Source organism: Piliocolobus tephrosceles, chromosome 11 (genome assembly GCF_002776525.5).
Source record: "Piliocolobus tephrosceles isolate RC106 chromosome 11, ASM277652v3, whole genome shotgun sequence".
Classification (NCBI taxonomy): Eukaryota; Metazoa; Chordata; class Mammalia; order Primates; family Cercopithecidae; genus Piliocolobus; species Piliocolobus tephrosceles.
This window is the reverse complement of record NC_045444.1, coordinates 106,007,493-106,035,369: the sequence shown is the minus strand read 5'-3', so window position 1 is coordinate 106,035,369 and position 27,877 is coordinate 106,007,493. Positions and strand designations below refer to the sequence as shown.

General features: G+C 56.5%; 2 protein-coding genes across 3 annotated transcripts; one reads left to right on the top strand and one right to left on the bottom strand.

The window, feature by feature from the left end:
• Window positions 1-2,752: 2,752 nt before the first annotated feature.
• On the bottom strand, window positions 2,753-6,233 carry INHA (inhibin subunit alpha). The gene is made up of 2 exons (XM_023222070.2): window positions 5,823-6,233; window positions 2,753-3,775 (listed from the first exon to the last, which is right to left on the bottom strand). The coding sequence occupies exons 1-2, from the start codon at window positions 6,088-6,090 to the stop codon at window positions 2,943-2,945; spliced, it is 1,101 nt and encodes a 366-aa protein (XP_023077838.2). The 5' UTR covers window positions 6,091-6,233; the 3' UTR covers window positions 2,753-2,942.
• A 648-nt stretch (window positions 6,234-6,881) lies between these two features.
• On the top strand, window positions 6,882-27,750 carry OBSL1 (obscurin like cytoskeletal adaptor 1). Of its 2 annotated transcripts, XM_023222052.3 has the most exons (21): window positions 6,882-8,168; window positions 10,073-10,342; window positions 10,428-10,679; window positions 10,822-11,124; window positions 11,271-11,567; window positions 12,901-13,173; window positions 14,832-15,104; window positions 15,795-16,067; window positions 18,973-19,245; window positions 20,008-20,283; window positions 20,357-20,644; window positions 20,831-21,106; window positions 21,731-22,000; window positions 22,165-22,437; window positions 23,711-23,977; window positions 24,782-24,894; window positions 25,442-25,598; window positions 25,769-25,930; window positions 26,250-26,354; window positions 26,669-26,938; window positions 27,618-27,750. In XM_023222052.3, the coding sequence occupies exons 1-21, from the start codon at window positions 7,157-7,159 to the stop codon at window positions 27,623-27,625; spliced, it is 5,691 nt and encodes a 1,896-aa protein (XP_023077820.2). In that variant the 5' UTR covers window positions 6,882-7,156; the 3' UTR covers window positions 27,626-27,750. The 2 variants fall into 2 exon arrangements, with proteins under 2 accessions (XP_023077820.2, XP_023077826.1); XM_023222058.3 differs by lacking the exons at window positions 18,973-19,245; window positions 20,008-20,283; window positions 20,357-20,644; ... (8 more) ...; window positions 26,669-26,938; window positions 27,618-27,750 and adding an exon at window positions 16,461-16,753.
• The last annotated feature ends 127 nt before the right edge of the window (window positions 27,751-27,877 follow it).

Genomic DNA, 27,877 nt, shown 5'->3' with positions numbered 1-27,877 from the left:
AGCCAGCTGTGCCTGTGGATTTATCATGAGCCAATGAGCCAGTGCTGGTGAGGTTTTAAAACTTTTTTTTTTTTTTTTTTTTTTGAGATGAAGTCTCACTCTGTCACCCAGGCTGGAGTGCAATGGTGCAATCTCTGCTCACTGCAAACTCCGCCTCCTGAATTCAAGTGATTCTCCTGCCTCATCCTCCCAAGTGCTGGGATTATAGGCAAGTGCCACCATGCCTGGCTAATTTTCATATTTTCTGTAGAGATGGAGTTTTACCATGTTGACCAGGCTGGTCTCGAACTCCTGACCTCAGGTAATCCACCAACCTCAGCCTCCCAAAGTGCTGGGATTACAGGCGTGAGCCACCGCGCCTGGCTTAAACACACTTTTTGATCTAATCCAGTTTGAGCTGGGTTTTCTATTTAAACTGACTCCATACAAAGGGTATTCACAGTACGTCCCTAATGATTAGCATTGGGAACAGGGAGCATTTTTGAAATTCACTGCCCTTGGGTTGGTGTCATGATGAGGATAGAAGACAGAACGATGTCTGTAGCCACTGTCGAGCCCCTTAGGGAACTGTGAACATCCTTCCTAATTCACTACATTGGCAGAATCTAGGTCTTAGAGACCTTAGAAGGGGTGGCTCCAAACAGTGCCTGTCAGACGTTGGGATCTCACAGATTTCACAGAGCAACAGAATTCCAAAGAAAAATCTTAAATTCCAAACTAGAATTGCCAAGTTTAAATTTTGTTGGGTAAAAACGCAAACAAACAAAACCACTGCCTTCTACCCTCTTCATAACATCGTGAAAGAGCCAACACTGTCACACACCCACAAGCAGAAAAGGTAATAGGTAGCAATGAAAGATAGCCCTTATAAAATGAATCTATTTGGCTTTGTGAAAGACTCACTCATACTCACTTTTCTCATTTTGTCTCAGACATGTGCACGCTTTTCACTTGCAATACCAGTCTGCTAACTGGCCTCGTGGAGAATCCTGTGCCCCTCAGTAATCTGCCCCCAGCCCTCAGCACCCATCCTCATCCCCAGGACAGGGAGCATCTGGATAACACAGGGTTCTAGGGGGCCCCAGCAGGAAGAATGAAGAACTGAAGCCTAGCAGGAAAATTGAAGGTCCCAGTGAAAGACCTCACTGTTTGCGCAGGGAGGATCTAGCCAGAGAAGCCAGGCAGGCAGCACATAGAACATAAACAGGCTTGGAAAAAACCTCCCCTTCCCACCACTGGCAGAGCCCAAGCAGCTGTCTCCCCAGCCCACTGCCTAAATAGGGATGCACAGAGCCCTGAGCACAGAGATTCCAATGCTGGGTCAACATGAAGGTCCTGGGAGAGACTGGGGACTGTGAACAGGCAGGTTTCCCCCTCCAGAACAGCCTCCTGGAGGACTCAGTGTCAACAGAGACAGGCGTTTACAGGAGCATGTACATGGCTCTGAAGGCTTCTGTGCTACAGGGAACAGTGGGTCATTCAGGTTAGCTCCAGTGGGGGAGGGGTGTTGGTGTAACTGTGATTCTTTCCCACCATACCGCTCACTGGAGCAGGCGCTTACCCTTCCACCCCATCAAGCCAGGCTGGTAGAAGGGAGTCTTTGACCAGTAAAAGACTCTGGTTGGATAAATACACACTGTAGTTGTACAGTCAATATCAGAAAGTGTTCTCAAGTTCCAGTCTGATGGACCCGAACATCCCAGCCCTCCCCCTAAGCGCGCACGGGCACGCACACACACACACACACGCACACACACACACGTTGGAGACTGGATGGAACCAGCGACTGAGAGCAGGGACCCTGGGGTGGAGTACAAGGATAACAAGACCCAGGGGATAACGAGGACAGTGATAAAAGCAGGGAGGAAGGCCAGAGGAGAGAGGGTTCCCAATGGCCAAATCCGGAGACAGAATGGACTGATAGGAAACGCAATGAAAAAAGGAAAGTACTGTTTTGCACCGTGCCCTGCACGCGCAAATTCACAAAAGAGCTTTTCTATTTTCTGGCAATAGCCTCAGTCTTTCCACTCTTCTGATGCTAAGGGCTGAGTTAAGGGATTATATAAAGATGTACAGGGGACATCAAGGGAGCCAAAGAGTTCATGAACTGGAATCCTAGTGCAGGAGATCTCACGGTCTACAGCAAGAGTCAGTGATGGATTCAAAGAAGGGCCCTCGGCAAACCGAAATCCTCAGGTCTTTTGGTCAGGTGATCTGACCTTAACACAACACACCACCTCTTTGCCCTTGTTAATTTCTTTCTGATGCTGCCAACACATATATCTCTCCCTTACATCCCACCCAAGCTTCCCAAGTGACTCCAAGATCTGGCCAACTCTGGACAATTGTCTCAGTGTGGCTCCAAAGGTCACAATCTCTGACCAGGCTACAAATCACCTGACCTTGGGCTAAATGCCCATCAGCTGGGGCGAAGAATGGCAGGGGAGGGGACTTATGGCTGCATTGGATGTGGGCACGTGAGTGCAGCAGTCTCCCTTAGGTGTGCAGGGAAGGCACCCTGATTGACATGTCTGGTTCAGCTTGCATGAGTCCAGTTCTGTCTCCAGGGTGGCTCTCCAAGGAGCACTATTGTGCCATCCCCAAGCATTGTAGATTCCCGACCGATACACATCCAGTTATAGCTCTTGAACTTCATGTCTCCAAGGTCAAGTGTGGCTGAGTGACCTGGGATCTCACAGTCCCATGCTCCTGGGGGCCCAACTCCATATCGGAGAAGCTGGAGGAAGTATGCCAAGTTGTATGCACCGTGTTCTTTATTGAGACAGAAGTGGGATGGGGAGGGTAACCCATAGGCAGAGAAGTGAAAGGAGGGAGGAGTGGAAGCAATCTATTTTCCAACTCTGCCTTTCCTCCCAGCTGATGATGGTGGGGGCTTGGCCACCAGCCATGGGATTAAGGAAGACCCGCCCCCCTTAGACCCCTTAGATACAAGCACAGTGTTGCGTGAGAAGGTTGGGCACTGTCTCATACTTGAAAGAGTAACCTCCATCCGAGGTGGTGCGGACATGTAGGGGCCTCATGGTCCCTGGGAGAGCAGCACAGCAGGGCTGGGCCCCTGGCAGCAAGGAAGGGGGCTGGGCTGGGGTAGGGGGAGCCCCAGGGACCGGAAGGGGCAGGTTTGGTGGGATGTGCAGCCCACAACCACCATGGCAATAGTGGAAGATAAAACTGGGAGGGTACACGATCCACCGTTCCCAGCCCAGCTCCTGGAAGGAGATGTTCAGTGCTACTCTGTGGCAGTTGGCGTGGGCAGCTGGTTCCTCCGGAGGCCTCTGCAGCAGGCGCAGAGCAGAAGGAGACCAAGGCCAGGACATCGGGGGAGTTGAACGTCGGGCTCTCTCCCCTCCACTGGGTGGTCTGGTCCGAGTGTGGGCCACCAGGAAGGGCGTGGCCTCAGGCTGGGCTGAGCAGGTACAGAGGGGACAGCGCAGCAGCAGCACCAGGACGGGGTGGGTCAGCAGAGACAGGGCGGAGGTGGCCAGGTGCAGCACGGCCCAGCGAGGGGGGGCATGGCCCAAAGACATGGGCACAGCCACGGATCCTGCCGGTGACAGTGCCAGCAGGCCTAGCAGGGGCTCAGAGCTATTGGAGGCTGCTGTGCCCTGCCTGTCCAGCCCAGTGTAGAACCACAGCTGGGCTGAAGTCACTTGGCGGCTGCGTGTGTGCTGGGATGGCCGGAACATATATGTAAAGAGGCCCTCCTCGGCCTCCTGGGCCAGCCCTCCGGCAGTTGGCTTGTCCTCACAGCTGGCACCTGCAGGAGACAGAAGAAAAGGGAGAGGGCAGCCCTGACTGGCAGGGCCTGGCACCCCTCCTCTTCAGCAGAAGGGATGTGGCCACCAGTCATGAGCCAATGATAGGCTGCACTCTGCTCCATGCCCTCCAGGATGTGGGGACTCTCCTGAGTTTTGGGAGAGCTTCTGTAGGCTCCCCATATTTAAATTTCATCATGAAAGGACTTTAAAAAATAGAAGACATTGCCAACTTCTCTCTGAAGTGGTTTTACCAATTAACATGCCCATCAGCAGTGTGTAAGAGGCCCTGTCTCTCTCCACTTCACCAGCACTAAGAATTGGTATTAGACTTCAATGCTTACTCACCAGACAGTGTTAAACAGTATCCTGAGTGGTGTCTACATGGATGGTTGTTATGTTACTTTTTTTTTTTTTTTTTGAGACAGAGTCTTACTCTGTCACCCAGGCTGGAGTGCAGTGGCATGATCACGGCTCACTGTAGCCTCTACCTCCTTGGCTCAAGCAATCCTCCCACCTCAGCCTCCTAAGAGACCACAGGCGTGTGCCACCACACCCAGCTAACTTTTGTGTTTTTTGTAGAGACAGGGTCTCACTATGTTGCCCAGGCTGATCTCAAACTCCTGAGCTCAAGCAATCTACCTGCCTTCGCCTTCCAAAGTGCTGGGATTATAGGCGTGAGCTATCACACCCAGCCATATTACTTTTTTTTTTTTCTTTTGAGATGGAGTCTAGCTCTGTTGCCCAGGCTAGAGTGCAGTGGCGCCATCTCGGCTCACTGCAACCTCCGCCTCCGGCTCTGCCTCCCGGGTTCAAGCAATTCTCCTGCCTCAGCCTCCCAAGTAGCTGGTGCCACTATGCCTGGCTAATTTTTTGTATTTTTAGTAGAGACGGGGTTTCACCATGTTAGCCAGGATAGTCTCGATCTCCTGACCTTGTGATCCTCCCACCTTGGCCTCCTAAAGTGCTGGGATTACAGGTGTGAGCCACCGTGCCCGGCCCATATTACTCTTTATATCTTTGGCATGTCAGAAATATTGTATAATAAATTCTTTAAAATAATTCCATTTTTAAAAGACAGGTTTACACCAAAAAAAAAAAAAAGAAGGAGGAGGAGGAGGGAAAGGCGAGTGGGAAGGAAGAAAATGGAGAACAAGGAGGAGGGGGAAGAGGAGGAGGGCTGTAACTCAGAACAGAGGGGAGTCCTTTCAAGAATGTGTAGTTGGCATCCTCACACTGACACACTCATAGACTATACTAATCATCCTGGAGCAGCACCCGTTGATGGACTGGCAAGTGGAACTATACTGTTACATGACTTCTTTCATTATCTAGTCACAATTGGTCCATTTTGCAGGTAAGGAAATTGAGGCTTAGAGAGGTGAAATGACGTTCAACGACTAAGTGGCCAGGCTGGAATTTCGCCTGATCCCAAAGCCATCCCTCTCCCCACTGTGCTGCTAACGGACTGAAGTGAGGGAGGCAGGGGTCTTCTCTAAGAGAAAGGTGGACCAGATGACAAGAAAGCCCAACCGGAGGAGGGCTTATCCATTCAGTCAGTGGAACAAGGGGACACACATATGTCGAGACAGGAACTCAAGAGAAGATAGACTAGTTTTCCAGAAAAGTTTCCCAACTAATCTTTTGCCTGTATCTCTGAGAGCTTCTCAGTCTCAGCTGAGAAGTAAAGAAACAGGGTCTAGAGCAGCGAGCAGAGGCAGAGATAGGAGGAAAGGTGGCAGGAAGGGGCCCAAGCCCAGACATCTCCATCTCTAGAGACCCCTGGTCTCCCAGCGCATACCTCCCAAATGCCTCCCACCTGCCATGCACTCTAGGTACAGCCTCTCACTTAATCCTGAGAGGTTGGCATTATCGCGCATTTTACAGATTGGGAGATAGAGGCATAAGGAGGTTTAATAACTGGCCTATTGTTGCAAAGTCACTGAGTGGTAGGGCTAGGATTCAAACCCAGGTCCATCTGGCCCGCAAACCCATGCTGTGCCTTGCTGCTTCTCAAAGTCACCCTGCCAGTTCCCCCACCCTCATTACCTGTGGCTGGGAAAAGGATGGCCTGGGAGACATCCTCCTCCTCCTCGGGCTCAGAGCCCCTGCGTGTGAAGCCCCCCAGGGCATGTCTTCGGGGCAGTCGCCTGACTCCAGGGTCCTCACCTTCCCTGGTCACCATGGGGGACCCCAAGGCATCCAGGAACAGGGCCCTCACCTTGGCCAGAACAAGCTCCCGGGCCAGCTCCGGCCCTTGGCAGCTGTGACCACCCTGTGGGGCCAGCAGCAAGAAGAGCAGTAGGGGCAGCACCATAGCTCACCTGGCCCTGCTAGCGGGGAACCCACACCCTCCCCCGTACCCTTTCTGCCAGGGTCTGCCCAGGGCCCCTCCACTCTCCCCTTCCCATCCCACACCCACCCTCTTCTACCCTTGTCACCCAGTCTTCTCCAGTCCTTTCCACGCCCCACAGTCCGAGTTGCCCCTGCCCGTGGCATTGAGACCTCCTATCTCTGACGCAGATGTCTGTGGCCATGAGCCTTATCTCCCACTCCCGCCAGAGATGTGGGGGAGGGGCTGGGGAGGATTTCGCCCTAAGCGACCTCACACAAGCAAACATACAACCCTTTCTCCTACACACACACACACACATGCACTCTCTCTCACACACACACACACACACATCCAGAGGTTTACATCAGGTGGTACAGGAGCCTGGGAGCTGCAGCCGGCCAGTCCCGGAAAGTGTCATTTGTCAGGGAGACACAGTGCACCACCCCTCAGACCTTCTGAGGCCCCTTTGAATAAGCAGCTGCTGGGCCGGCCAGCCCTTGGGGGAAGGGCTGGAGCCGGGGCTAGAACCCGGGCTAGGGCCGGGGGCAGGTGGTCCTGCCTGCTCTATACTTAGCCCAGTGGAGCCAGTCTGGGCTCTTGTCCTCCAGCTGTGTCATCAGAGAATATTTTTGGGATTGGCAGCTGCAGGCGCCTCTGCCACTCAGGCCCAAGCCTGGCGGGCGGCTAGGGACCTGGCGGCTGGAGGTGGGAGGGAGGAGGGGGAAGAGGCCCAAGCTGTGGGAGGGGGCTGGGAAGAGAGGCTCCCAAGAGCAGGAAGGCTGCGGGGCCCCTCGCTGGAGAGGCAAACAGGAAGGACTGCCCCCTGAGCGCCAGGCTTCGGCCCGGGAATCGCCGCCGCCGCCGCCGCGGCAGAACTGCAGCTTGGGGCCGAGGGTAAGGAGGCGAGCCGGGAGCGGGAGGCCCGGGAGAGCTTCGCGGGTTCCCGCGCCTGGTCCCCAGCCGCGCCCCGGCCCTGCCGCCCCCGGCCTCGGCTCGACCTCCGCCCACCCTCCCCGTTCGCCGCTGCAGGCGGTCTGAGACAGCCGCGATGAAGGCGAGCTCAGGGGACCAGGGGAGCCCCCCGTGCTTCCTGCGCTTCCCGCGGCCCGTGCGGGTGGTAAGTGGCGCCGAGGCGGAACTCAAGTGCGTGGTCCTGGGGGAGCCGCCACCGGTAGTGGTGTGGGAGAAGGGCGGGCAGCAGCTGGCGGCCTCGGAACGCCTGAGTTTCCTGGCGGACGGCGCGGAGCACGGCCTGCTGCTGAGCACCGCACTGCCTACTGACGCCGGGGTCTACGTGTGCCGCGCCCGCAACGCGGCCGGCGAGGCCTACGCGGCGGCCGCCGTCACCGTGCTGGAGCCACCGGCCTCCGAGCCCGAGCCGCAGCCCGCCGAGCGCCCGCTGCCACCGCCGGGGTCCGGGGAGGGCGCCCCGGTCTTCCTCACGGGGCCCCGATCCCAGTGGGTGCTACGGGGGGCGGAGGTGGTGCTGACGTGTCGGGCGGGGGGCCTCCCTGAGCCCACGCTGTACTGGGAGAAGGACGGGATGGCCCTGGACGAAGTGTGGGACAGCAGCCACTTCGCGCTCGAGCCCGGCCGCGCCGAGGAGGGCCCCGGCGCGAGCCTGGCGCTGCGCATCCTGGCGGCTCGGCTGCCGGACTCCGGCGTCTACGTGTGCCACGCCCGCAACGCGCACGGCCACGCACAGGCGGGGGCGCTGCTCCAGGTGCACCAGCCCCCCGAGAGCCCGCCCTCGGACCCCGACGAGGCCCCAGCGCCCGTAGTGGAGCCGCTCAAGTGCGCGCCTAAGACTTTCTGGGTGAATGAGGGCAAGCACGCCAAGTTCCGCTGCTACGTGATGGGCAAGCCCGAGCCCGAGATCGAATGGCACTGGGAGGGCCGCCCGCTGCTCCCGGACCGCCGCCGCCTCATGTACCGCGACCGCGACGGCGGCTTCGTGCTCAAGGTGCTCTACTGCCAGGCCAAGGACCGTGGGCTCTACGTCTGCGCCGCGCGCAACTCCGCGGGCCAGACGCTCAGCGCGGTGCAGCTGCACGTGAAAGGTACGGCGGCGCCCGGGGCCTGGGGACGGGCCTCTCGTGTCCTCTGAGGCCCTCCGAACACCAGCCCTCCTCGGTGCCCAGCGCTGCCCCGAAGACTGGAGGAGAGGAGGTCCGCGGCAATATTAAAATACCAAACCCGCCCGCCTCCCGCTCTCCAGGGATTCGGATTTAGTAGGCCTCCCGGGTACTCAGGAACTTTTTAGCAAATTCCCCAAAAGATTCCGAGGCAGATGGTGGAACACCACTAAGGAGTGATTGATGTACAAACCCGGAGGGCCGTAGAACTCTTCTCCCCTAGTGGTTTTCAACGTCTTTGTTATTGTACTTCTCCTTCCCCAACTGAATTCACAACCAGAGTCCCAATATATGAGACAGATAAAGGAGTATTTTGTGGGCCTAAATTGCTAAGCCTGCATGTATAACAGGTACTTCTAAAGCATCAGTGAGAATAAGGAGGCTATTTTATTGAATACAGGCATTTGAAGTGAAGACTGCATTCATGAGTCCAGGCTCTGAACCCTGTGGGGACAGCCTGGCTGCATCTGTCACCTTGAGAAACAAGTGATTCAGTAGAAAGCTAGACGAGGGAGGACAAATGTCCTGCGTGTTTTTACTGTTCTTTGATTAAACTGCTCCCCACGTTTGCAAGAAGAGGAAGGTGAAAGAGAGAAGGTTTATATTTCAGTGTTGAATCGCCAACAATATCCAATAAACACTTACATTCTCATAAACAGAAAATTCAAAGGGGAAAAAAAAAGCACACCCCAAACTCACCATTAGGTAACGCTCCCCATAATAGGATTTCATCACAACGCAAAGGATTATACCTTCACTAGTTATTGTCCAGATTTTTCTCTTAGAGGAAAAAAAAGTTGGTAAATTCTCCTGAGTCCTGCCTGGCATGCAGTCAAGCATGTGGCCCCTGGGCTGCGGTGGTGGCCTCACTGGTACAGTTCAGTGGGCACAGATTTGTCAGGCTGGTGCTGATCTGGACCTCCATCAGGAAAGAAAAGCCCCGAGGGGAGGCTGGAGGAGCTTCCCAGAGTTGCATACACACACACTGAAACTGCTTCTCCAGCAGCCCCAGTTAATTCTCTAGTTTCCAACATCCTGTTTTCTTTTCTTTCTTTCTTTTTTTTTTTGGAAATGCACCTTTGAAAGGGGTTAAAATAGCCAGGCGAGGTGGCTCACTCCTGTAATCCCAGCACTTTGGGAGGCTAAGGCAGGAGGATCACCTGAGGTCAGGAGTTCGAGAACAGCCTGGCCAACATGGCGAAACCCTTTTTCTACTAAAAATACAAACTAATTAGCCGGGCGTGGTGGCACGTGCCTGTAATCTCAGCTACTTGAGAGGCTGAGGCACCAGAACTGCTTGAACCCGGGAGGTAGAGGTTGCAGTGAGCCAAGATTGCACCACTACACTCCAGCCAGGGCAACAGAGCGAGACTCCATCTCAAAAAAAAAGAAAAGAAAAAAAGAAAAGGGTTAAAATACTTTAAATTCTACTCAGACCCTTGTGGAATATGTGAAATGCCTGGGGCGGGGGGCCCAGGGAACAGTTTGGAAATCACCAATCTAGGGCCTAGAGGACCCCAGAGAACAGTTTGGAAATCATCAATCTGATCCAACCCCTTTTCTCCCTTTACCCATTTTACAAGTAAGGAGACTGAGGCCCAGAAGCATTGAAATGGACTTGCTCAAGGTGATGTGGCTAGTGTCAGGGCTGGATGAGAACTTAGGTCATCTTAGAAACCACCACTTCCCTTCTGGTAGTTTTCTGTGATTCCACAGTGCCCGCTGGCTCTGCATGAAGAGCACACAGCATGAGCTAATGCACTTTGAGGCGTCCTACTCCTAGTCTGGCCCTTCTCCAGAGCCCTCTCTTGTCTCTCCCCTCTCCACAGAGCCCCGCCTCCGGTTCACACGGCCCCTGCAGGATGTGGAGGGCTGTGAGCACGGGATTGCCGTGCTGGAGTGTAAAGTACCCAACTCCCGCATCCCCACGGCCTGGTACCGTGAGGACCAGCGGCTGCTGCCCTGCCGCAAGTATGAGCAGATCGAAGAGGGCACTGTCCGGCGCCTCATCATCCACAGGCTGAAGGCAGACGATGACGGTGTCTACCTGTGCGAGATGCGGGGCCGAGTGCGCACCGTGGCCAACGTCACAGTCAAAGGTCAGCTGGCCTATGGGGAAGAGGCTGAGGTGGAGGCAGGCAGGTGCTCAGATTCCAGGCTGATGGATTCCCGTCTGCATCTCAGGGCCCATCCTGAAGCGCCTGCCCCGGAAGCTCGACGTCCTGGAAGGAGAGAACGCGGTGCTGCTGGTAGAAACTCTAGAGGCCGGAGTTGAGGGACGCTGGAGCCGTGATGGGGAGGAGCTGCCGGTCATCTGCCAGAGCAGCTCAGGCCACATGCATGCCCTGGTCCTTCCAGGGGTCACCCGAGAAGATGCTGGCGAGGTTACCTTTAGCCTGGGCAACTCCCGTACCACTACGCTGCTCAGAGTCAAATGTGAGGGCAGGAAGGCCTCTGGACGGGCAGGGCAGGGCAAAAGGTTGGCCAGATGCTGCAGTTGGGTTGGTGAAGTAGATTTAAGGTGGAAGGGCTGTGGAGGCCCGAGCAAGGCCGAAACACATCCCTGCCTTGGTCTCAGGTGTCAAGCACAGTCCCCCAGGACCCCCGGTATCAGCAGAGATGTTCAAGGGCCACAAGAACACAGTCCTGCTGACCTGGAAGCCTCCCGATCCAGCTCCCGAGACCCCATTCATCTACCGGCTGGAGCGGCAGGAGGTGGGCTCTGAAGACTGGATTCAGTGCTTCAGCATCGAGAAAGCCGGGGCCGTGGAGGTGCCGGGCGACTGTGTGCCCTCCGAGGGTGACTACCGCTTCCGCATCTGCACAGTCAGCGGACATGGCCGTAGTCCTCATGTGGTGTTCCATGGTTCTGCTCACCTTGGTGAGTTGGTCCTGCCAGACCCGCCCATCACTTCTCCTCCCTTCCCCAGCCCTCAGTGCTGATCCTCTCACAGGCCTGCCATCTGCCAGCCTCTGCCCTCTGCCACCCCTTCTAGTTCTGACAGCTGCAATCTGTCCCTGTCGCAGTGCCCACAGCTCGCCTGGTGGCAGGTCTGGAGGATGTGCAGGTATACGACGGGGAAGATGCCGTCTTCTCCCTCGATCTCTCCACCATCATCCAGGGTACCTGGTTCCTTAATGGGGAAGAGCTCAAGAGTAATGAGCCAGAGGGCCAAGTGGAACCTGGGGCCCTGTGGTACCGTATGGAGCAGAAGGGCCTGCAGCACAGACTCATCCTGCATGCCGTCAAGCACCAGGACAGTGGTGCCCTGGTTGGCTTCAGCTGCCCTGGCGTGCAGGACTCAGCTGCCCTCACAATCCAAGGTTGGTACCAGTGGGGACCTAAGTGGGCAGAGAGGGTGAAGACACAGAAGTCCTGTTGGCAAAACGAGGCAAGTTGGTCCCATTTCTTGTATCGGGGCCAGGAGAGCAAGGAGCATCCGTGATGGGCTCAGGTTGAGGGCTCAGAGGTCCGGAAGGCCAATTTCAACTTACATGCAACATCCAGGGCATTGTTATCTTGATATATGTCAGCATTATATCCCAATTCTCTGGAGTGCTTTGTGGTTTACAGAATTCTGTCACATTTGTCATCTCATTTGAAAGACACAGACCCTGGCTGCTAGTCCCTGACCGCCTCCTGCTAAGTTGTCTAATTGCTGACACTGTCACTGCAACTTTCTACCTGCCAGGCACAGTCCTAATCACCTTACATATATTAACACAATCTTCTCAATGGTCCTGCAAGATAGGGTTTTTTGTTTTGTTTTGTTTTGTGTTTGTTTGTTTGTTTTGAGATGGAGTCTCGTTCTGTCCCCAGGCTGGAGTGCAATGGCGCGATCTCAGCTCACTGCACCTTCCACCTTGTGGATTCAAGCGATTCTCCTGCCTCAGCCTCCTGAGTAGCTGGGACTACAGACGTGCACCACCATGCCTGGCTTATTTTTGTATTTTAGTAGAGACAGGGTTTCACCATGCTGGCCAGGCTTGTCTCAAACTTAAGATAGGTTCTTTTGACATTCCCATTTTACAGCTGGGGAAACAAGCACAGAGAGGTTAAGTGACTTGCTCAAAGTATGGAGCTAATGAGCACAGGTGCTGAATTAGGAACCCAGGCAGTCTGGCTCCTGATCACACTGTGCCACCTGTTGAAAGGGGGAAGGAGGGGAACAAAGCATCCCTGAGGAGGACAGCTGGAGGTGGGGCGCTGAAAGTTCAGGGATCACGCTAGCATGTGCCATGTCACCATTGCTGGAGTTTGTAAGACCAATCAAGGAATCTGTTGGCACCCATGTGCCGGGTCTTGGGGTGATTCGCTGTCAGCATCGCAGGCGGAGGGCCAGGTGAGACCTGACCAGCAACCAGAGCAGCATTTCCCAAAATGGGCACCCTGCTCACTGACATCAGAACCACCTGGAGGGCTGGTTTATAATGCAGATTTCCTGGCCCCTGCATGCTTGGGAGTCCAAGAATTCTGCATTTTTAGCAGGCTCCCTGGGAATTCTTACCCACAGCCAAAGCACTGCTCTTAAAGGTTGGTGTGTAAGCCTAAGCCTATTTTTAAAAACCCCAACAACAGCAGTGGTTCCCTCTGATGCATCCAACAGAGCCCATGCACCGTAGGGAGGGGTGCTTATCTGTGCTTCTCTCCACACAGAGAGCCCGGTGCATATCCTGAGCCCCCAGGACAAGGTGTCATTGACTTTCACAACCTCAGACCGGGTGGTGCTGACCTGTGAGCTCTCAAGGGTAGACTTCCCGGCGACCTGGTACAAGGATGGGCAGAAAGTGGAGGAGAGCGAGTTGCTGGTGGTGAAGATGGATGGACGCAAACACCGTCTGATCCTGCCTGAGGCCAAAGTCCAGGACAGTGGCGAGTTTGAGTGCAGGACAGAAGGGGTCTCGGCCTTCTTCGGTGTCACTGTCCAAGGTCAGGAACCACACCAGCCTGGGCTTCTGCAGCCAATTGTGTGTGGGGCCGCATAAGCCATGCCCTCTGGTCTGCTGCCTACCTGGGGGAGTCCTTTACAGGGAAAGCCCAGTGGCCCAGGGGACATGTTTCAGATAACTCTGCATTTGCTGCTTTTTTTTTTATCTTTTTTTTTTTTTTTTTGAGACAGGGTCTCACTCTGTTGCCCTGGCTGGAGGGCAGTGGTGCGATCTCAGCTCATTGCAGCCTCCGCCTACTGAGTTAAAGCGATTCTCCCACCTCAGCCTCCCAAGTAACTGGGACTACAGGTGCGTGCCACCACACCCAGCTAATTTTTTTATTATTCGGTAGAGACAGGGTTTCACTATGTTGGTTAGGCTGGTCTCGAACCCCTGACCTCAAATGATCTGCTCGCCTCAGCCTCCCAAAATGCTGGGATTATAGGTGTGAGCCACCATGCCTGGCTTTCTTTCTTTCTTTCTTTAAGGTGAGGGTCTCACTGTTGCCCAGGCTGGCCTTGAACTCCTGTGCTCAAACGATCCTCCTTCCTCAGCCTCCTGAACAGCTGGGGTTATAGGCGTGCGCCATGCACCGCATGCCTTTGCCTCCTAAACCCCTGATACACTAACACTGTCTTGCTGTCCACATAGCCTCTGCTGGGTTGGGTGGCGGAACAAAATGCACTTAAGGGGAGGAGAGATGGGAGCGAACACTTTTTGGCACTTACTCTGAGCCAAGCGTTATGCTAAGTATTTTCAGTATACACTGTTTCATTTAATCCTCACAACTAGATGAGGATATATCTCTTCATCAACTGCAATATGTCTCCAATTCACAGGCAAAGAAACAGAGGTTGTAAGAGATTTTGTGACCTCTGTCACACCATAGCTTGGAGACACACACAGGATTGTTCTATTCCTGCTGCCTCAGATAGAGTCAAACAGAAGTATTGAGTGCAGTCACCCCGTGGTTCTCACAAGGCAGTCCATAGGCTGGCTGCTTTAGGAAGCTCCTAGAAGCTGTTTATAAATCCCTGGACTGTCCAGAGCCCCAATATCCAGGGTGGAGCCTGAAGATCCTCTCTTAACAAGTGCAGACTCTCTGAGAGAGCAGCTTGGGAAGCACAGATCCCACTCATCTCACTGAGTGGAAGTCCTGTTTTCCACACTATTGCCAGGGGCCACACTGGGGCCCTGCCCGAATGCACCCAGTGACAGGGCACCCACTACTTGGAGAGTGGCTGTCTCACTGTTGCCACTTGTTGGATCATCCTTCACCTCCTCCCTGCCCTGGGGTCTTGTAATAGAGGCAGTAAGCATAGCCCTGATGTGACTTGTGACAGTGACCTCCCTTCAGCCTAGACAAATGGTGGCTGCCACTCTGTGAACTCTCTGTGCCTCCTTCTCTCCATGTACTCACTCCACCACCTCTGATCCTTTGGGGACCCACAGAGCACTCTGGTGCCACATGATCTCCTGCCACGCCTTACCTGCCATGCCCTCAGCATTCCTTGTCATTGTCCCTGAGTCCCTACACAGCAGGGCCTTAGCCCTCCCCCAGCGTCCTCCTGTGCAGAAACAGTGTCTCCTGGCCACACAGCTAGTTTGGACTCATTGTGCGGGGGTGTCTGTGCGATGCCATCTCTGCTCCCCACCCAGATCCCCCCGTGCACATCGTGGAACCCCGAGAGCATGTGTTCGTGCATGCCATAACCTCCGAGTGTGTCATGCTGGCCTGTGAGGTGGACCGAGAGGACGCCCCTGTGTGTTGGTACAAGGACGGGCAGGAGGTGGAGGAGAGTGACTTCGTGGTGCTGGAGAATGAAGGGCCCCATCGCCGCCTGGTGCTGCCCGCCACCCAGCCCTCAGACGGGGGCGAGTTTCAGTGTGTTGCTGGAGATGAGCGTGCCTACTTCACCGTCACCATCACAGGTGGGGGGCCAGGGGGGCCTCAGAGGCACAAGGGAAGGTGCCCCTGCTCCTGCTGGGGCAGCTGCCACACCTTCACTCCTGGGCCACTGTTCCCCGCCCCTGCTGCCCTCCCACTGGCAGATCAGACCTCCTCCCTTTCTCCTCAAGCTATGGTCTAGTCACACACAAACGTGTTATCATAAGCACATTGGTCTTGGCTAAGGAAGCCCTGCTTTCTCTGTTCTTCTAAAAACCTGTACCAAGGGAAATCTTTGGGGACATTGAGTTTATTGCAGGGTAGGGCAGAGTCTAGGGCAGGTGGTCTCAGGCACTAGAGGGGCCAAAAATTCTTGGAGGAGGAGACCCCCAGCTCCATCTGGGAACCCAACCCTCCTCTCCTCAGTTCCACCCTTCATACCATCCCTGTCCCAACCCAGAGAATGTGGAGTGCTTCTACAGCCGAGGCTGACCCCGTGGTCCCCGCTGTGCAGCTCCTGTGCAGCATAAAGTCTGCGTGCTTTTGTGACAGCTGTATTCATGTGTCTCTAGCTGTGAGTAACTGTTAGCTGCTGTGAGATGCAGTCTCTGGGAGGTCCCTCTTCAACACATGGCCTACTTTCCAGGGGTAGGGGACACAACTGGATCAGGGAGGGCGGCAGGGCACACCTGGCCCACCCCTCATGCCCGGCAGTGGCTGTCCCTGTCCTCCAGACGTGTCCTCGTGGATCGTGTATCCCAGCGGCAAGGTGTATGTGGCAGCGGTGCGCCTGGAGCGTGTGGTGCTGACCTGTGAGCTATGCCGGCCCTGGGCGGAGGTGCGCTGGACCAAGGATGGAGAGGAGGTGGTGGAGAGCCCCGCGCTGCTCCTGCAGAAGGAAGACACTGTCCGCCGCCTGGTGCTGCCTGCTGTCCAGCTCGAGGACTCCGGCGAGTACTTGTGTGAAATCGACGATGAGTCGGCCTCCTTCACTCTCACCGTCACAGGTGTGGGCCCAGCCCAGCTCCCTGGGGTCACAGAAACAGCCCTGAGCCCTGGAGGAGCTGGCCACATAGCCCCAGCTAGCACCCTGGGGAGGAGGGAGGTGTGTGCTGCAGGTGCATGTGCCAAGGTTCTTGCTGAGATGAGCCCAGGGCCCCTATTCAAGGAAATGAGCCCCTCCCCCGTGCCCAAGGCCAGGCCTAGCTCTGCTCCACAGCTCATTTACTGAGCACTTTCCCTGGATCAGGCACTGGGAGTAGCAGGTGAGTAATGCAAACACGGTCCCTATTCTGAGAGAGCTGCCAGGCTAGGTGAGGAGACAGCTGTTTACCAGGGGTCGCAAACAGGCAGTCCTGGGGCCCTGTGCATTCCACACATGTGCTTTGTTTGGTCTGCAGAGTCTTACCAAAGTCAGGACAGTTCAAATAACAATCCGGAGTTATGCGTCCTCTTGAAAAAGCCGAAGACCCGGCGGCTCTGGTCCCGCTTCCCCCCATGGCGACGAACAGCTGGCACTGAGTAGCAGCTGCCCCCATAGTTTGGGGCCCACATTCCTCTGTCCCACCTCCCTGCCATTGCTTTTTGCCTTTCCCCAGACTGCTTCAGCCACTAACCTAACCTGGTCCCTGTGGGCATTTGAGTTTGCGACCCCTGTGTTAAACCAATAAACATGCAAATAAATGTACAGTGACACCTGGTGATAAGTACTGTGAGGGCCAAGGGCAGAGGGCTCAAGAGTGCAGAGCAGAAGGGTCAGGGAGGGCCTCGGAGAAAGTTGCCCTTCCACACACAGGAGCCAACAGCGCGCAGACACAGCTGCTTCCCTCCAGGAGTGCACAGCCTGGCAGGAAAGCCAGACGCCTTCCAGGATCTTACAGCATGGGTTGTCGAGGGTCCCTGGGCTGGGAGCCACCACCCTGGCCTGGCGACAGCAAGTGCTTTCAAAGCTGATACTGGAGCTAAGTGGGGTGGGGTGTGGGCAGGAGGTTGGGTGAGAATATTCAAAGCGGGAGAAGCACAGGACAACTGTGGAAGTGACGGAGGTTCAGTGCTGGAGACTTCGGGGTGACGGCTCACAGCATCCAGCCCAGTGTGTGTGTCTGGGGTTGGGGGTCCATAGGGCTAGGCAGCTCTGGGTGGCACAGAACCCCAGTGGCTGCATTGGAGCCCCCATCCTACTGTGGCTATAGTCCTGTCCTCCCTTAGCCCTGCCCTGAAAGTCATGATTCATGCTGAGCTGTTTAGGGCCCCCCACTCCCTGCACCCCAGCTCGTGCACCCTGCACACACAAGCCCACAATGCCTAAGAGGCCTTCTGCACACATTCTGCCCTGTAGTAATCACCTTCACCCTGTCCCACTCAGCCGTGGCCAGCCGTAATGGCCACAGACACACAAACTCCAGCCCACACTCAGGCTCCCCACAAAACATCAGTCTCTTCACAGGGAAGTTCACACAAACACCACCTCTGCTCTAGGCCAGAGCAAATCAAGTCTGACACCAAGCTGAGGTCCCGGGGCTGGGTGGCCACCCTGGTCCCCTCACTGATCCCTGTTGTCACTCCACTGCCCTCATCACCTTCCCCGCTCCTCAGGCAGCTGCATTCTGGTCTCTCCTGGCCTTGCTTGGCCCCAGAGGACCAGCGTACATCCCCCAGACCCTTAGAGCAAGGAAGTCCATGGGGGAGGCGGGTTGTGTGGCTCAAGGCAGGAATCTCCATGGAGGCGGGGGTGCTGAGTGGGGAGCTTGTGGTTATCCCGGCCCATGAGTGTCCCTATAAAACACCCCGCAACCCTGGCCCCCCACCTACTGGGAAGCTAGCAGTTTCTCAGCTCAGCCACCAGGGGGCTAGAGGCTAATGGAGCACTAGTCTCCCTGAAACTTGAAGATTCTGGGGGAACCTGGGGACAGCGGGGGTGTGGGCAGGCCTGGGCTCCATGCACTGGTCACGTCTAATATTGACATGGTTCCCTTTCTGCAGAGGAGTGACCAGAACTTGGAGATGAGCTCTCAGAATCAGCATTTAGCACCCCTGGGGAACTCTCAGACAGACGTTGAATGCAAAAAGCATTATTGAGTTCCTGCAAGCCTTGGCTTGGAATTCCTGCCACTACCTGTGGGGTCTGAGCCTCCCTTTAACAGAGGGTATTTCTTCCTCCTGCCCCAGAGTGGGTGCAGCCAGTGTGACCTTAAGGAAGTTGTATAATCACTCTGTGCCCAGTCCCTTATATGGAAAATGGGGATAAAACACTACCTGCCTCTTAGGATTGCCGTGACAGTTAAATGTTTCAAGTGCTTGGGACTGTTCCTGGACCTTAGGAAGCGCCATATCAATGTTTGCTATTGCAGATCCACCATCTCTTATCCATAGTTCCAAAATTCCAAAACTCTCAAAATTGAAAGGCTTTTTGTAAGTTTTGTATTCCAAGTCATTTCAGTAAAACCTGAGCTTGATTGCTCTGAAGCTATTTCTATGCTTTAATTATCCTGCCGAGGGTGAATATCGCTATAGCTATATAGCTATAAGATATGAGTGTCTTATAGATATATTCTTGTATCTGTAAGATTCTGTATCTTTCAATATATCCTGCTTAGGGTGAATGTAATATGTGTTACACCATAGACATGTTAACGTGACTGATGAAGGGGGAGGCCCCCATGGGGGCTGAGGAAGGTATGTGATAGATGAGAAATGCATCATTTCTGGAATCCAAAGCATTCTGGATTCTGTAACACCTCTGGCCCCAGGGATTTCAGAGAACAAACTGTGGACCCATTATTGCTTATTATTATTATTATTTTACTTATTATTCTCATTATCATGTGGGTGATGGGGACTTCATGCTGCCAAATGGCTCCAGAGAGGCTGACGGTGAGCTTGTGACAGGCTGTGGTTGTCCCCACCGTGCAGAACCTCCAGTACGGATCATATATCCCCGTGATGAGGTGACCTTGATCGCCGTGACCTTGGAGTGTGTGGTGCTGATGTGTGAGCTGTCTCGGGAGGATGCCCCTGTGCGCTGGTACAAGGATGGGCTGGAAGTGGAGGAGAGCGAGGCCCTGGTGTTGGAGAGGGATGGGCCACGCTGCCGCCTGGTGCTACCTGCTGCCCAGCCTGAAGACGGGGGGGAGTTTGTATGCGACGCTGGAGATGACTCGGCCTTCTTCACTGTCACTGTCACAGGTGGGCAGTCTCTGCAGCACACAGAGGAGGTAGAGAGGTAGGGGGCTAAGGGACAGACACCCACCTAGCCCCACTTCCCCCACCCCATCCTCAGCCTTCCCCTTATCCACCTTCCTCGTGTTCGGCCATCAGAATCCTGCTTAGCCACATCAGGTCAGGACCAGAGGCCTGGTGGGAGGGTGCCCAGCAATTAGAACCATTTGTTCATTCATCCATTCATTTAATACTCATTGAGCAACTACTATGTGCTTGGCACTGTTTTAGATGCTGGGGATACAGTAGTGAACCAATAAGACTAAACCTCCTGTCTTCACAGAGCTTACACTCTAGTGAGGGTGAACAGACAAAAAATAAGGGATGGTTTGTCAGGTGGTAATGAGTGCATCAGAGGCAAGGCAGGGAAAGGGGATAGGAAGTGGGGGTGGGTATGGAGTGAGCTGTGTAGATCTGGGTGTGAGTCTAGATCCGCCTCTTTCTGTCTGTGTGACCTTAGGCAAATCCGTTTCTTCTAAAAAGGCCTCAGGTCCTCAGCTGTGAAGTGCAGCCAGCAGCTGTGCACCTCTTGGGGGTGGTCAGAGTAACTGACTGAAAAACACAGGGTTCTTAGGACAGTGCCTGGCACACAGCAGCTGCTCCATGGACTGCAGCTGGCACCGTTCTCAAGAGCTGGGCTGCCAGTGGGGAGGGCTGAGGATCTGGTGGGTGAGGCAGGAGAGGCCCGCTGGCCAAGCCCATGTACCCCTCCCTCTGACCACCCACCAGCCCCACCAGAGAGGATTGTGCACCCAGCAGCCCGCTCCCTGGATCTGCATTTTGGGGCTCCAGGGCGCGTGGAGCTGCGCTGTGAGGTGGCCCCAGCTGGGTCTCAGGTGCGCTGGTACAAGGATGGGCTGGAAGTGGAGGCATCAGATGCCCTGCAGCTGGGTGCTGAGGGGCCCACCCGCACCCTGACCCTGCCCCATGCCCAGCCTGAGGACGCCGGGGAGTATGTGTGTGAGACCCGGGATGAGGCCATCACCTTCAATGTCATCCTGGCTGGTGAGTGCTCCTGGCCAACCCAGGGCAGGGAGGCAAGGGCAAGCATGCGCTGACACCCTCCTCTCTTGTCCAGAGCCCCCAGTGCAGTTCCTTGCTCCAGAGATAACCCCAAGTCCGCTGTGTGTGGCCCCGGGGGAGCCAGTGGTGCTGAGCTGTGAACTGTCCCGGGCTGGCGCCCCTGTGGTCTGGAGCCACAATGGGAGGCCTGTGCAGGAGGGCGAGGGCTTAGAGCTCCATGCCGAGGGCCCCCGCCGAGTCCTCCGCATCCAGGCTGCAGGCCTAGCCCATGCAGGACTCTACACCTGCCAGTCAGGAGCAGCCCCAGGAGCCCCGAGCCTCAGCTTCACTGTCCAGGTGGCTGGTGAGTACAGCCTCGGCACTAAGCCTGAGAGTGGCACCCCAAACCCTGTAGGATTCCTGCTTTTCCAGCATGTCCTGCCCATCCCTGGCCCTGCTTCTCTTAGTACCCTCCCCATTATGCCTCCCCCTGCCCTCCTCAAAGCCCTGAGCCTCTCCCTCCCAGTGACCTCCAGCTCTGACTCCACAGAGCCCCCTGTGCGGGTGGTAGCTCCCGAGGCAGCCCAGACGAGGGTTCGGAGCACCCCAGGCGGGGACCTAGAGCTGGTGGTGCACCTCTCCGGGCCAGGGGGCCCTGTGCGCTGGTACAAGGACGGGGAGCGACTGGCAAGCCAGGGGCGGGTGCAGCTGGAGCAGGCCGGGGCCAGGCAGGTGCTGCGGGTGCAGGGGGCACGAAGTGGGGACGCTGGGGAGTACCTGTGTGACGCGCCCCAGGACAGCCGCATCTTTCTTGTCAGCGTGGAAGGTAACAGTGTACCCCTCAAACCCTGTGGGCTCTGGCACCCCAAGGACCACCTGGTATACTCTAGGGCTCCCTTACCCCTCCAGCCCCGCTTTGCTGCCTCTGGCTCCAACCAGGGTGTGCATGACCATCACTTGGATAGGGGCTCAGGGCTCCCCTTTCCAGAAACCCTCATGTGAGAGGGTTAAAAGCATAGACTGGTGGTTAAAAGCAGGGGTTCTGGAGTCCACCCAGCCAGGTTCCAGCCTGGATTTTGTGCCCCAGTAGCTGTGTGACATTGGCAAAGTTGTTCAACCTGTGTGAGCCCCAGTTCTGAAAAGAGGGGACAGTGCTTGTCTTACAGGCCTGTTGTGACAAGTAAATGCTGTAAATAGGGTCCCTGGTAAATGATATTATTAGTGTGTCACCGAGGTGGGGTGCTAGGCTAGGATTGCGAGGAACTGACTAAAAGAATTGGCAGGGAGCTGGCATCTTGTCCTTTGGGCCACTCGTGTGGTCGATACATAGTAGGTCCTCACGGAAGGTTTGTTAAATGACTGAGGATGAGGGCCTGTACCCTGAGGAGGGGATGAAAAGGAGAGAGGAGAAAAGACCCAGCCCAGCTCACTGCCTGACCGTGCCCCTCAGAGCCACTGCCGGTGAAGCTGGTCTCGGAGCTGACACCACTCACTGTCCACGAGGGCGATGATGCCACGTTCCGGTGTAAAGTCTCCCCACCAGATGCCGATGTCACCTGGCTGCGCAATGGGGCTGTCGTCACTCCAGGGCCCCAGGTGGAGATGGCCCAGAATGGTTCAAGCCGCATCTTAACCTTGCGAGGCTGCCAACTGGGCGATGCGGGGACCGTGACTGTGCAGGCAGGGAGCACGACCACAAGTGCCCGGCTCCATGTTCGAGGTTAGGTCCTGATGAGGATGAGATGCTCTGTGTCCTGTGCCTGTACTCCCAACTCGGACCCCAGCAGCCTTGCCCGTCTACCTAGGGACAGACCAGTGGGTTGGAACAAGGGGCCAACCTCCAACCCCACCAGGCTCCATGGCCTCCTCCTTCTTCCCCACCAGAGACAGAGCTGCTGTTCCTACGGCGGTTGCAGGACGTGCGGGCAGAGGAAGGCCAGGACGTGTGTCTCGAAGTGGAGACAGGCCGAGTGGGTGCAGCGGGGGCTGTGCGCTGGGTACGAGGTGGGCAGCCCCTGCCCCAGGACTCTCGCCTGTCCATGGCCCAGGATGGGCACATCCACCGCCTCTACATCCATGGTGTCGTACTAGCTGACCAGGGCACCTACGGCTGCGAGAGTCACCACGATCGCACCCTGGCCAGGCTCAGCGTGAGGCGTGAGTGCCCTGTCTTCTCTTAATGCATTACCCACCCCACAGCACAGCCTTTTCTGGCTGTCCTGGAGTCCCTCAGGCCCCCACCAAAGTGCCCCTCACCGCTGAGAAAAGTCACCCATGGCCGTCCCAGCAGCAGCCTGCCCAAAGCAAAACTTTTCTTTTTCTAATATTTTTTATTTACCTTAGAAGTCCATGTGGATTTTGCATTCCATTGCATATTTCCAAGTTGGCTTTGCTATAAACACAAATATTCTCCATAAAGACTTGCCGTGGGCATCCTTCAATCATGTATTCTAGGGATACACATACCCACTTAAGTAGCAGGGATGACTGGCAAACAGCACCCCACATGTCCTACCCAAAGCTGGAGCCCTCTGTTTCCTGTGTGACCTCATGCAAGTTAACCTCTCTGAGCCAAGTCTCCTTAAAAATGGGGCTGAGACCAGGTGCAGTGGCTTACGCCTGTAATCCTAACACTTTGGGAGACCAAGGCAGGAGGATCCCTTGAGGCCAGTAGTTTGAGGCCATCCTGGGCAACATAGCAAGAACCCGTCTCTACAAAAAAAAAATAAAAATTAGCCAGGCATGGTAGTTACTAGGGAGGCTGAGGTGGAAGGATTGCTTGAACCCAGGCGTTTGAGGCTGTAGTGAGCTATGATCATGCCGTGGCATTCCAGCCTGGGTGACAGCAAGACCCTGTCTCAAATTTTTAAAATGGGGTTGATCCCTGTCTCAAGTGTCTCTGGGAACATTAACTGAGATGAAAATTCTTACACAGAGATTGGTGAATGGGTGTCATTGGTGACACATCTGTTCTAACTTATTTCGTTCAAGAAATCATCACAATAAACCGTGTCCCAGTGCTATTCACCTTGTACAGCTGGGGCAACTGGGGCCCAGAGAGGTCAGGCCATTTGCCAAAGATCACACAGCACACAAACTATGTGGTAGAGCGAGGTTCCATTCTAGTGTGTCTGACTCCAAATTCCGTGCTCCTTCAAGTGTCACAGTACCCCTCACCCAGACTCCATGACCCCCTAACTACACTTCTCCCCCTTCCTGTGCCCTCATCTCCTAACCCTAATATAGCCCTCCCCCTGCCAAGTCTGTCCGCTGTGCCCCTTTCTTCCTGCACACTGGTTCTGAACTTTTCTGGTCAGGAACTTAGGTTGGGTGTTGGGAGGTTTAGGCAGGGCCAAGGGATGAGGATCGACTGCAGTCCCTGCCCAGAGCTGGAGGCCTCATCCTCCCTTTCTCCATCTCCCCTGGCCAGCGAGGCAGCTGAGGGTGCTGCGGCCTCTGGAGGACGTGACCGTCAGTGAGGGAGGCAGCGCCACCTTCCAGCTGGAGCTGTCCCAGGAAGGTGTGACCGGGGAGTGGGCCCGGGGTGGAGTCCGGCTGCATCCAGGGCCCAAGTGTCACATCCACTCAGAGGGCCACAGTCACCGATTGGTACTCAAAGGCGTGGGCCTGGCCGACTCAGGCTGCGTCTCCTTCACGGCGGATTCCCTGCGCTGCGCAGCCAGACTCGTTGTGAGAGGTGTGGCTCCAGGACCACAGCCTGCCTGCTGACCTGTGTGGCCCTACTAACCCCAGGCATGAATACTGATCCCCGACTTGTGTGACCCCCACTACCATGCCTGTCTCAGTGTGGCCCTCATTGACATCCCTGCCAGAGTGTGACCCCCCCCCCGACTCTTAGGCCGTGTGTGGCCCCAGAGACTCCTCTGCCTGAGTATGGCCCCTGACTGCCCCAGGCTCAGCCAACCACTGACTCTGCTACTGTGAGCATGCCTGTGCCATTGTGGTCACTGCTGTCTGCCCGCCTGCACACCACCCCACTGACCACTCTTAACTGTGACCCTACTGGCTACACTGCCTGCCATGGCTCCCTCTGCCTGCCTAAGTGTGGGCCCTGTGACCACTCCAGTCCCTCAAATCCACTGACTGCCTGAGGGTGACATCACTAGCAACTCTGCTTGAGTGTCCCCCATGTTTGCTTCCAGCCCCAGGCTGTTCCCACTGACCACTCCACTGGCATCTCTGCTTGTTTCCCCATTGCCCTCTGGCCCCCAGCTTCTCCCCCACTGACCACCTTAAAGTGTGACTCCCGGTTGGCCACTCCTAACCCATTGGCCCTGCCCATAGCCCACTGCCCACCACCGCCCCCCCCACCCCAGTCCCCACCACTGACAGATCCTTCTTGGACCACTTGTCCCAGCTCATCCCCCACTCACTAGTGTCCTCTACTGACACCTTGTGCCCAAGTGTATGTCCTCCTTGTCCCTACAAGATGGGTCCCCATCCTGCTCCCTCTGCACTGTCCTCCCTCTCCCACTCCCAGAGGTCCCAGTGACCATCGTGCAGGGGCCACAGGACCTAGAGGTGACTGAGGGCGACACAGCTACGTTCGAGTGCGAGCTTTCCCAAGCTTTGGCTGATGTTACCTGGGAGAAGGTCAGATTCCAGCCCCAGCCCAGCCTACTTCAACATAACACCAACAATAATAATGCCCCAGACAGAAACAACTAATACTTAAGTGGATGTGCCTGGCACTGTGCTAAGATTTGCATTATATTTTATTCCTTACTCCAAGGACAACTCTAGGAGGTAGGTCTTGTCACTGTGATACCTATGAGGAAACTGATGCTCAGTGGAACAAATTACCTACCCAAGGGCAGACAAAAGGTAGAGCCCATATTTGAATCCAGATTTGCCTAACTCCAGAATCCGTGCCCATGTCCCCTGTGATCCATCCCTGGCTCTGGGCTTCCCGAGCACCTTGGCGGCCCTAAGGTCCCCAAAAGGTGACACTTTTTCAAAGAGGCTCCTGGCACGACCCCAAAGGCGTGGGGACAGCCCGACCCCAGCCTGGGAACACGAGACACGCATAAACGCGCCTCGAGACTGCTTGGCATTAACAGAGGGTGTTGCCGCCTGCCAGGGCCGGGGTCACCTGTGCCCAGCCAGGCCCGCCCCGACCCTCTGCAACTCCCGCCCCTAGGACGGGAACGCGCTCACTCCCAGTCCGCGCCTCCGGCTCCAGGCCCTTGGCACGCGCCGCATTCTCCAGCTGCGGCGCTGCGGCCCCTCGGACGCCGGGACCTACAGCTGCGCGGTGGGGACGACCCGCGCCGGGCCGGTCCGCCTGACCGTGCGCGGTGGGTATGGGGTGATGCGGAGGCTGGGCACTGCTTTGGGCACTAGACTTGAGAAGCGGTCTTCCCCCGACCCTGCTGACAGCGCGTGCTTCTAGAAAGGGGGCGTGGAGGGGGCGTGGCTGGTACCTGCCCTCCGCCCCGCCCCGCTCACGCCCCGGGCTCCGCCCCAGAACGTACGGTGGCGGTGCTCTCCGAGCTGCGGTCGGTGACCGCCCGCGAAGGCGACGGCGCCACGTTCGAGTGCACTGTATCGGAGGTCGAGACCACAGGGCGCTGGGAGCTCGGAGGCCGCCCGCTGAGACCCGGAGCCCGCGTCCGCATCAGACAGGAAGGTCTGGCCTCCTGGTTACCCTCTCGGGCCCCTCGCTGCCCCGCCCAGGCTCGGACAGATCCCGCCCCACCGGGACAAGCCCCGCCCCTGACTCGGACGGGCCCCGCCCCATGGCCCTTTGAGCCTCGTCCCCGGTCTTTCCCTCGCCCCCAGCCCCGAGTCTCGGACCGCTAGTCTTCCCGCTCGGCATCCCAGTTCCGCCCACCCTAGCCTACACTAACGGTGTCCGAACCGACCCAGGGGCCTGCTGCGCCCCCACCTTCGTCCCTAGGGCTCCTCAGAGGTGGCTCCGGCCGCGCTAGCGACCCCCTCACCCCCAGGGAAGAAACACATTCTGGTGCTTAGCGAGCTGCGCGCCGAAGACGCCGGTGAAGTACGCTTCCAGGCGGGGCCCGCCCAGTCCTTGGCTCTACTGGAAGTGGAGGGTAAGCACCTGGGGCGGGAGCGACAGAGAGAGTATATCCTCTGTCTCCTGCCATGGGACTGACGGACTTGGGACTGGCCCCAAGAACGCTGCCTCTCTCTTTCCCCTCCCCCCGAGAGGCTGTCCTGGGCCGGGTCACAGAGGGCAGCGCGTTTCCCCAGGAAGAGGAGACTTTGGGTCTGAGGTGCAAGGGAACGGACTGGTGGCATGGAGGGCTAAGGCCAGGAGTGGAGGCTGCTGGGAGGGAAGATGCATCTCTTCTCCTGGGGGCCATGCGTGTCTCTATTAACTTAAGCTCCTGCCCCGTATCCCCAGCATTGCCTCTCCAGATGTGCCGCCACCCCCCTCGCGAGAAGACCGTTCTGGTGGGCCGCCGGGCGGTGCTGGAGGTGACTGTGTCCCGCTCGGGGGGCCACGTGTGCTGGTTGCGGGAGGGGGCCGAGCTGTGCCCGGGAGATAAGTATGAGATGCGCAGCCACGGCCCCACCCACAGCCTGGTCATCCATGACGTTCGACCTGAGGACCAGGGCACCTACTGCTGCCAGGCCGGCCAGGACAGCGCCCACACACGGCTGCTGGTAGAGGGTGAGTAAAGTCAACTGGGCAGAGGCAGGAGGGCGAGGGCGCCTAGGAGCTGATGGGTTAAGCCACACCTGGCTTTCCAGGACTTGGGGTGGCACCGGGTCCTGGGATACGTTGGAGGTGGGGATGGGGGAGGGGAAGGGTAGCGCACACCCAGGGCTGGAAAGCCCTGGAACCGCTTGGCTCAGATCAGCTGCTCCTAGTCAGCTGTTCCCACCTTTCTACGCCCCTTCCTGCCAGGCTTCTCCTCTCTCCTGCCACTGGACTATGTTTGTCTCCCTTGAACAGCCCTATTTCTATCAGTTCCTTTCCTCCCCACTTCCCCAGCACTGCCTGCCTCCAGCCTGTCCCTCCTCCCTCCTGCCCTCTGCCCAGCTTGCCTCTACCCATCTCAGCAAGTTCCATGTCAGCCTTGGCAGAAGCCTCTTTCTTTCCTCTTCCACCTAGGAGACATCCCACCTGCTATCCCAAATCCCAGCATTCCCTTCAGGTGCTGTGCTGTGCCCCATCCCTAGCTGACCCCCACCTTCCTGCTGCCAAGACAGCCCTGACCAAGACCCAGAAAGGGTAGGGCAGAGCCTGAGGGCCCAGCTCTTCCTGTACTGGTGTCCAGGCTCTGCCAGGGGAGAGGAAGGTGGTACCCACTGTCTCCCCAGCCCCATGTGGAGTCATTCCTCTGCAGGTAACTAGGAGGACCGAACCAGGCCAGGCGGGTGCCCTTGGACAACTTGGAAGGCGTGCGCCCTTACCCTGGGCAGGGGTAGAGAGACAGGGAAACCAGAGGTGTCAGGAAACAATAAAAGTGCTACAGCTCATTTCCTTGCCTCTCTGAGTGATGTGGGAAGGCAGACCTTGCCTGGAGCCTCTGTGCAGTGAGCGACACTGGGCACCGAGGGCTGTAGTGCTTGTACCTGGCCCATGAAAGTGCCAGCCACCAAAGAC

What these genes read in the sequence shown, in the direction of transcription:
- INHA (XM_023222070.2), bottom strand. Translation starts at nt 6,090, where the DNA reads ATGGTGCTGCCCCTACTGCTCTTCTTGCTGCTGGCCCCACAGGGTGGT. An exon ending in CATCCTTTTCCCAGCCACAG is followed by an intron (nt 3,776 to 5,822) that starts GTAATGAGGGTG and finishes TGTCTCCTGCAG; the next exon opens with GTGCCAGCTGTGAGGACAAG.
- OBSL1 (XM_023222052.3), top strand. Translation starts at nt 7,157, where the DNA reads ATGAAGGCGAGCTCAGGGGACCAGGGGAGCCCCCCGTGCTTCCTGCGC. An exon ending in CTTCACCGTCACCATCACAG is followed by an intron (nt 15,105 to 15,794) that starts GTGGGGGGCCAG and finishes CCTGTCCTCCAG; the next exon opens with ACGTGTCCTCGTGGATCGTG. An exon ending in AGCCAGACTCGTTGTGAGAG is followed by an intron (nt 23,978 to 24,781) that starts GTGTGGCTCCAG and finishes TCCCACTCCCAG; the next exon opens with AGGTCCCAGTGACCATCGTG.